Source organism: Triticum urartu, chromosome 3A (assembly GCF_056163025.1).
Source record: "Triticum urartu cultivar PI428250 chromosome 3A, HENAU_Tu73, whole genome shotgun sequence".
In the NCBI taxonomy this organism is placed as follows: domain Eukaryota; kingdom Viridiplantae; phylum Streptophyta; class Magnoliopsida; order Poales; family Poaceae; genus Triticum; species Triticum urartu.
Genome location: NC_141875.1, coordinates 663,931,473 through 663,940,349, shown reverse-complemented (window position 1 = coordinate 663,940,349; position 8,877 = coordinate 663,931,473). Strand labels below are relative to the sequence as shown.

General features: G+C 46.1%; 1 protein-coding gene across 4 annotated transcripts; it reads right to left on the bottom strand.

Moving 5' to 3' along the window:
• Window positions 1–5,006: 5,006 nt before the first annotated feature.
• On the bottom strand, window positions 5,007–8,420 carry LOC125545842 (uncharacterized). 4 transcript variants are annotated; one of them, XM_048709888.2, is made up of 5 exons: window positions 8,154–8,420; window positions 7,474–7,886; window positions 6,207–6,442; window positions 5,550–5,673; window positions 5,007–5,438 (listed from the first exon to the last, which is right to left on the bottom strand). In XM_048709888.2, the coding sequence occupies exons 1-5, from the start codon at window positions 8,282–8,284 to the stop codon at window positions 5,110–5,112; spliced, it is 1,233 nt and encodes a 410-aa protein (XP_048565845.2). In that variant the 5' UTR covers window positions 8,285–8,420; the 3' UTR covers window positions 5,007–5,109. The 4 variants fall into 4 exon arrangements, with proteins under 4 accessions (XP_048565845.2, XP_048565843.2, XP_087370005.1 ...); XM_048709886.2 differs by having other exon boundaries at window positions 5,007–5,673; XM_087513879.1 differs by having other exon boundaries at window positions 5,007–5,673; window positions 7,474–7,880.
• Window positions 8,421–8,877: the final 457 nt, after the last annotated feature.

Genomic DNA, 8,877 nt, shown 5'->3' with positions numbered 1-8,877 from the left:
CAGAGATACCTCTCCGACGATCGGAGTGACAAATCTTAATCTCGAAATACGTCAACCCAACATGTACCTTTGGAGACACCTGTAGAGCACCTTTATAATCACCCAGTTACGTTGTGACGTTTGGTAGCACACAAAGTGTTCCTCTGGCACACGGGAGTTACATAATCTCATAGTCATAGGAACATGTATAAGTCATGAAGAAAGCAATAGCAACATACTAAACGATCGGGTGCTAAGCTAATGGAATGGGTCATGTCAATCAGATCATTCTACTAATGATGTGATCCCGTTAATCAAATGACAACTCCTTTGTCCATGGTTAGGAAACATAACCATCTTTGATTAACGAGCTAGTCAAGTAGAGGCATACTAGTGACACTCTGTTTGTCTATGTATTCACACATGTATTATGTTTCCGGTTAATACAATTCTAGCATGAATAATAAACTTTTATCATGATATAAGGAAATAAATAATAACTTTATTATTGCCTCTAGGGCATATTTCCTTCAAAAACCACCTACAAAACTGCAACTTGGGGCAATTTAGATGGTGTTGAATACTTTTGAGAGGTCGAATACCAGGCTAGTCTATAAAATCGGGTATCTGAACCCCAAAGTATTCCATACTGTCTAAATCATTCACTGGGGTCGTTTACGAGGTGTGCTTTGCACATGCGGTCCACATGGCACATGTGCAAAAACCACCTACAAAATTGCACCTAGGGGCGATTTCGACAATGTTGAATACTTTTAAGAGGTGGAATAGCAGGCTTTATACTTGAAGAGGTTAAGTAGGCGAACCTCAATACTTGGGGAGTTAGGTAGACTTATTCACTGAAACAATTGCGGATAAGTATACTACAAAATTGTAGACTTATTTTCGGGCGGAGGGAGTATATACTTTCAACAAGTTTGTATAAAAATATATTAACATATACACCACTAAATCAATACCATTAGATTCATCATTACATATATTTTCACATCATGTAAATTTGTTAATGTAAATGTTCATATTGTTTTCTATAAATTTGATCAAACTTCATAAAGTTTGATTTCAATCAAAGTTAATATGAGAAATAAATAAAAACGGATGGAGTACTAGACAGACATATAGTCTCGGACAGCAACGCCGCCGGCCGGCGGAGCTCCACAATTCCCGGGCCTGGCTGACTGGACGGTTCCAATCAATACGCAGCACTACAGTCAAACGGTGCATGCATGCATCCATACGCATGGCTGGCCATGTCAATGCACACCATGCGACGGTACCACAAGATGACCGGATGCATCGAGGGTTAATTGTGCCACAAAAGTTAAAAAATGTTTGAATACTTGAACAAATGTTCGCAAATGTGGAAAAAAATGTTTGTGTTTTCACAAAAAATTTCTCATTTTTAAATATCATTCACTTTTCAAAAAAATTGTGTTTCCATTTTTAAAAAAATATTCAACTTTTCATAAAAAAATTACATTTTTATATTTAAAAAATGGTTCGCATTTTCGAATTATGTTCAGAATTTTAAAATATGCCCACGTTTCAAAATTTGTCCTCAAAATTAAAAATGTTCGCTAAAGTACTTCAGTCTGCTACAGTACCCAGGTCTCCCACTCGCTTCACTGACACGCCAATGGGCCGGTCCAGGTTCGGGGCGCACCCTACTCGAAGGGGCTGACTCCTTCACGCAACTATGCACGCGTAGAGTTGATGATTTTTGGGGCTGGCATGAAGAAACCAATGAAAAGTTCAGTGTCAGGAGTGCTTACCGTATGATATTGAGGACGAAAATCTATCGGGAAGCTTGGCTTAACGAATCTGCAGGTTCATCACATGTCCAGCATGAGAGTAAGCAGTGGAGCAGCATTTGGCATATATAAGTACCGTCTAAAGTAAGAATGTTCGTGTGGAGACTCGCGAGACAGTCAATGCCTACTGGCGAGCTCCTGCACCACCGTCATATGTCATCAGAGTTTAGCTGCAATCTCTGTGGGGCAAGAGACACCTGGAGGCATGCTCTCTTTACTTACCCGATGTCCAGCAGTGTCTGGGCGTTGGCGCCAGAACGCCTCGTCGAAATCCTGGCCCAGGAGGAATGCTCTAATGAATGCTCCAAGGACTGGTTGTTTCACATACATGAAATAATGATCAAGGAGGACTTTATGAGGACAATTGTCACGGTGTGGGCAATATGGAGTGCGCGGCGAAAGGCGATTCATGAGGCCATTTTCCAGTCACCAGTGACAGTGAACGGCTTTATCACCAGGTTGATTTCTGAGCTGCAAGTAGCCCATACGCCGAAGACAAGGACGGCTGCCGCAAGGGCACCCAGGCCGACGCAGTGGCAGCCACCAGTGGCCAACTGTGCCAAAGTAAATGTTGACGCGGCGGTTTCTCGTCGTGGAGGCTATGGGGTAGTAGGAGCTATCAGTGGTGATGAAACAGGCAGTTTTTTGGGAGCTTCAGTGCTAGCTTTTCGACACATTGCCGACCCTACAGTGTTGGAAACCCTGGCTGTGCGTGAGGCACTTGCCCTTTCAGATGATCTTTACCTAAGGCGGATCCACGTGGCCTCGGACTGCAAAGGAGTCATAGAAGATATCCAGAAGAAGAATGCTCTTGCTTATGGAGCAATCATACATGAAATCTTAGATCATAGTCTTTTGATTTTTGTAAGTTTAGTCATGAATTTATGAGCTCAAACTTTGAAGCTCACAATCTTGCAAAGCATGCACTCTCTCTTGGAGGTGGCCGCCGTGTCTGGTTAGGTCATCCCGGAGATCTTTCATCCGTCCCTGTAAACATTGTGACGACCTAATAAAGCTTTGCAAGTTTGTCTAAAAAAAAACTAGGGTCAAATATTTCTCAAAAAAAAACAAGGATAAAATAGGAGCTTCCGTCAGACATCGTCTGGAATATCACTATTCATTAACGTGCCACTGACAGCTCCAACCGTGCCAGTCACAAACACCTAAACAGATAAACCAAAACCAGTCAGAAGTTAAAGATCAGAAGTTTTCCCCCAAAAAAGAAAAGGAAACGGTTTAACACCGGTGCGCCGGCTTAACTTTGCGCCGGTCGCGCTGGCACGCACTCGCACACCACACGCAAAAAACTGGGCACGTGCCTAGGTGGGTCCTAGAGGGCATGCCCATTCCTTATCTCTTTGCTATACACGGCGCATCCATTTCTCCTCTTTCTATCTCCCTTTTCTCTTCTCCGCCATTAAATCTCTCAACACCGCATGGCGAGCTCCTCCCTGTCTCCGACGGTGTGACAATCTGCTGCTGCTCTGGACGGGAGACGCCGCGAGCCTGAGTCAGGCGTGGGAGCTCTGTAGCTAACCCCCTCCCCTGCCCACGATTGCAATGGGGGAGGCGGCGTTACTGCAAGGAAGACGACGAAGGCCCGCGGTTGGGGAGCAGCCGGCCAGGGATGTTTCAACCGGCGGGGGCGGCGGAGAGTGGGTGCGTGTCGTGATGATTTTTTTGCTACAACTGTCGTCCGTTTTTTCTACTACTGACAAAAATTTTGCTACAAGGATTTTCATGGCGAGGCTGCAACCACGAACGGCGGTGACGATTTTTTTGCTACATCCATCGCCAGATTTTGCTACGACGGGCGAGAATTTTTGCTACAATGATTTCATGGTGAAGCTGCAATAGGAACGGCGCGTGACGAAGTTTTGCTGCATCCATCGCCTGATTTTGCTACGACCGGTAAAGAATTTTGCTACAATCGGCATTTGTGGTCAGCGGCGGCTACAACCACGACCACCAGAGTCGCATTTTTGCTACCACCACATCGCCTTTTTGCTACAACCGGCTCTCGGTGATGCTGGAACCGTCAGTGTGAGGAGCTGCGAGTGGGCCGACGAGGATGCTACGACCGGCTGCCGGCGATGCTGGAACCGGCAGTGCGAGGAGCTGCGAGCGGCAGACGAGGATGCTACAACCGTCTAGGCATGAAGCTACAACCCCTAGCGTCCTTTGCTGGAAGCGGCCAGCGCCGATGCTACAACCTTCATTGACAGATGCTACAACTGTCAACGGCGGGAGCTACAAGAAGCGATGGCGGGATGGCTAGCCGTGACCATGATTTTGCTGGGACGGGAGACGGCGGTGCTGGCGGAGCTACACGATGGCTGGTGGTGGAGATGCGATGGTGTTCCCCCGTGCAACCACGGGCGGTTGGGAGCTGCAATGGCGACCTCGGGCATGACGGCAGCAACCTCGCGCGACGACGGGGGCGACTTGTTGCGGCTCACCGGCATGAGGAACAGACGGCAAGCGCAGGTCACGGACGGCCAGCGAGCGCTTGTTGCGCAGCCGCGCGGGGAGGCCGGCGAGAGCAGATGAGGATGAGCGGTTATGCTGGGCTCTATCTTTTTTTTTTTTGCTTTTACCTGTGAGATGAACGGGATCGTATGGTTAGGAAGTGGCGCATCGAGTGTTGCTATACACACGATGTTGTGCAGCCGATTTGTGCACGATTGCACTGATCCAGCCATGCATGCGTTGGAGAAAGTGGAGGCCAACGGCTAGATCAAGCATCGTCCGATGTTCGGCTGTTGTTTATCGTCTGGATAGTAGTTCCGCTACTACAAAAGCAAATGCACAGGCACTTTAACAAGATGCAGATAAAATTCAACACCTCTAATTGATTTAGTCGGCCGCTGCTTATGCCTTTCTTCTATAATAAAACTTCTCATGTCAACAAAGTGCTAGTGGACACATACGAGTCTCGGTCATCACCATATCTACTTGTAGCTGGGAGCAAAACCAGGGGAGAATAATAGTCAGCTCACAAGTTTATCTCAAACAACTTCCCAGTGGTAGCTTGTTCCAGTATCAGCACCAAGCATTGATCAAGCATGACAGTCCCTTTTACTCAGACAGGACATCAACGGTCCTTTTTTTGAAAGCAAGCTTTATGATTAACTGACCATCCCAGCAAGCAAATCAACAGAGTACACATACTAGATACTTGCACACTGAGAGTACACATAAATTTAGGCCACAGGTCCACGACTTGGCTGCTTATCTGAGAGCTCGTTACACACAACTATTTGACAAAGTCCATCCAAGGATGTGATGAATTGAAACAAACCTAGTGCCCCTTAGGTAAAGGCGACCAGGTCACCTTCACTGAGATTAACGCAAAATCAGTCTCCATCTTTCGAGCATTAGACCCGTGATTGCCAGCAATGAAGGAACAATCATGTTCAGCGGAACTGGACGACTCCAGGCCAACCTTAAACTTCAGGTGTATCGAAGAACCTGTCACTACAGCAACCACAGACCTTTTTAAGCTTTGTGTCTCACCAATGACGCCATCGAAGAGTCGGATTTCTTCACTCAACCCACTGGTCAAACAGCCGAGAAACAAACTAAAACTGTTTTGCACTTCTGATATGAAAACTTCTACGGTCGCCTCAACTGCATTTTCAAGACGTGAAAAAGTTACATCAACTGCGCCAGAATCGCCATGGATGCGATTTGTGAACGCATGACAATTCCGTAAGCCCATGTCGCCTATCATTGACGCACCATCGATCAACTGTAGATCATCCTTTTCTTCTTTAGCAGTCCTGATCCTCATGTCATATTCGATTAGAATATTACCATAAAAATCAATCCCTCGCTTGGGGCCAGCCAAGTTGAAGAGGGAACCCTACAAAATTATTACTATTTAGTAGCTCTTCATATAAAAGTAAGAAAGAAGTTTCACTTGTAACACTATTTACATAAAATGGATATTTACAATTGATGAACAAAATCTTTATTCTGCTGCTTTTGGACAGATTAATCACATGGAAACATCTTTCATGATGCTGGAAAGAGATAAAGTGGTTGTAGCATGTGATAGAGATTACATAAGATCCAAACTCATATGTTCTATGCATGTGATTTGTGAAATGAAAAGAATAAGTCCATTTAACTCCCTTTTAGTCTGCTTAACCCCCTCAAGTATAAAATTGGGTATCTAACCCACAAATTACTCCATACTGTCTAAATCATTTCCTGGGGTAGTTTTGGGGCAAAACAACCTCCAAAACTACACCCACGGGCGATTTAGACGGTGTTGAATACTTCTAAGGGGTCGAATACCTGCCTTTATACTTGAGGAAATGAGGGGGTTAAGTAGACGAACCTCAATACTTGGGGGAGTTAGGTACAATTATTCAGACAAGTATCGATGTGCACCTGCTCCACGATGATGGGATCATCCCTGCTATATTTGATGATATAATTAAGCAATGGATCCAGATCATCCCGCACTGCTATGTATCCATATAACGCTACTGGTCCACCATCCACGTCAAGTTTAGCCAGCTTTATTGATAAAATTTGGAACATGTGACTAGGTGCATGCCGCATGCAAGTTCCATTGAGGATGAAGCAATTTGAGGGCTCTGTAAACATCATTGCCTCGAACACAGCTACATAAAAAATACAGTAATATCGTAATTGGATATTCATACAGTAAATAGGTACCTAACACAAAAGGTAAACATGCTGCTTGAGGATTCCATGGCCCTATTGAAATTTTTTATTTACACCTAAGTGGAAACTATCTATGTTATACTAGAAATTCTGACCCCCTCCCTTCACCCCTGAGAAGTTATTCTTTTGAGGAAACACAAAGAAAAGCAGAAGAATATGTAATCGCCTCAGAAGGAAAAAGTCAACAACAACAACAACAACAAAGCCTTTAGTCCCAAACAAGTTGGGGTAGGCTAGAGCTGAAACCCATAAGATCTCGCAACCAACTCATGGTTTTGGCACATGGATAGCAAGCTTCCACGCACCCTTGTCCATGGAAGCTTTTGCTATCCATGTGCCAGAACCATGAGTTGGTTGTGGGATCTTATGGGTTTCAGAAGGAAAAAGTCCCTCAATGAAAATTCTCTCTTTCCACAAGTCCTCTTTTAAGTTGAGTTTTCTTTTGGATGGTACATAACATCAATACCTAATGTTATAATATATTTTCATGATTTTCCATGACTATTTCAGGTTGGGAGCACCTAAACCTGTCTAACAATTAGGATGCAAAAATTACATGCTAAAGAGAATGAAAAGTTATGAAGATATCCCGTGCCATATGACATGATGCCGTCAACATAAACCTATGTGGAGCAGGAGAGATAAATATCATTATGGAGTGAAATGCGGAGATATAATGTCCAATGAATCACAACAATGACTAAGACAACATCTAAAGGCACACACCCACTTTGCTTTAAGACACACGGAGGTTAGCTGTCTCCTGCTTTTGCTCAACACCTAACAAACTCATCCCTTGAGTAACCTACGAGATTTCTTTTTCTTGGTGGCCGATAGCATTCAACTAGTAAAAGTAGGCAAAGTAAAGAAGAAATGAAGGATTTTAACAGAGAATTTATCAGTTGACCTATATACTTGAAAAATGTTGTGATAACGAAGAAAAGGAGAAGAGGTATTGATCACTTACTCTCACTGCGGTCTGTAATGAGACATTTTCTTGTCCATGGATGTGTGCATTTGTATATAGAACCATCACGGTGCCTGCTTTTTGGAAAAACATCCAACGGGAGTACACCTTCAAAGGGGTATCGAGCCATCAATGCATCCCAGCTCTCATATTCTTCGTCATCGCTGACCACGATTTCTTCCCCACAGCCAACAGTTTTCCCCCATGCATCACGTTTGCCATCTATAATCTCGCCATAACAAGAAATGAACTCCTTAGTTCTGCTCATGTTGTTCATGCCTTGGGTGATGGCAGAGTGCTCATGGGCAGAAGTGGTGAGCAGCCGCGTGTCTGGTTTGGCAGAATCATGGCCGTCTACTTCACTGCTTCTGATGCCGGTGGCCATGTTCCGAAATCCAAGAGGAAATCTATCACTTCATCATCCGACACAAATAAGAACATGAGATGGTATCCTCAGTCAGTATTTACCTACCCCCCACCACCACCACCACCAAGCGAGCGAAGCAGAGATCCAAATCCTCTGTTCCCCGTTAGTAGCGGCGAGCGAGAGCGGAACAAGGGTTTTCATCAAAAGAAATCCGAACACCCCCCACCCCCAATTTTGGTCGGAATCCAGATCCAAAACCATAGAAAAAAAAATAAAGGCGCAAAATTTAGAACGAGAACAAAAATAAACGTACCTGGAAGCACGACGAACAGTTGGATTGAGACGCTCACTGGGTGGGGAAAATCGTCGCGCAAGCGCGGGCGGCCACCAGCGAGGCGGAGCAGAGGCCATGAAAGAGACAAGTGGTCGCGAGAGGCGGTTCATTGAGGCAGGAGAAGTGGCAAATGTTAGGCAGGCCGTCGGAGGAGACGATGAATCGAGCGGAAGATTTGCAGCCGAGCGCGCGGCGGCGCCAGGGAGGGGAATAGCTAGATAGTGATGGATTGGAGGCGGTTGTGGTTACCGGCCCCTCAGGGCGTCTAAATAGAGCGGCCTGGGGGCGTGCCGGCGCTAGTTCGGCCCCTGGGGCGACCTAGCTCGCCGTCATGCCCCCACGCGCCGGCTTCAGGATGTGAAAAATTTAAACTTGATCGTTCCCGCTCTCAAAAGATGCCGCAAATCCGACAATCGGACGTAGTCTGGCGTTACAAAAAACAGAGCGCCGCCGCCGCAAGTTTGCGTGCGCAATGATTCACTCGGCGGGGTCGGCTCCAGGCGTTGGCGGAGTCGGCGTGCGCGGGCTCGGCGGTGTCGGAGCTGCTTCGGTGCTGGGCTGTGTCGGCGCGGCTTCGGCACTGCTGGGCGGCGATGTAGAGGCGTCGTTCGGGCTTGGCGTCCATGTGGTCGTGTGCGTCGTCGGCGTCGTCGGCGTTGCCGTCGGCAGCTCGCTCAGGATGAGGCCGCGCTGCACCAGGTAC

What these genes read in the sequence shown, in the direction of transcription:
- LOC125545842 (XM_048709886.2), bottom strand. Translation starts at nt 8,284, where the DNA reads ATGAACCGCCTCTCGCGACCACTTGTCTCTTTCATGGCCTCTGCTCCG. An exon ending in ACTGTTCGTCGTGCTTCCAG is followed by an intron (nt 7,887 to 8,153) that starts GTACGTTTATTT and finishes CGGATGATGAAG; the next exon opens with TGATAGATTTCCTCTTGGAT. An exon ending in ATCCCATCATCGTGGAGCAG is followed by an intron (nt 5,674 to 6,206) that starts GTGCACATCGAT and finishes ATAATTTTGTAG; the next exon opens with GGTTCCCTCTTCAACTTGGC.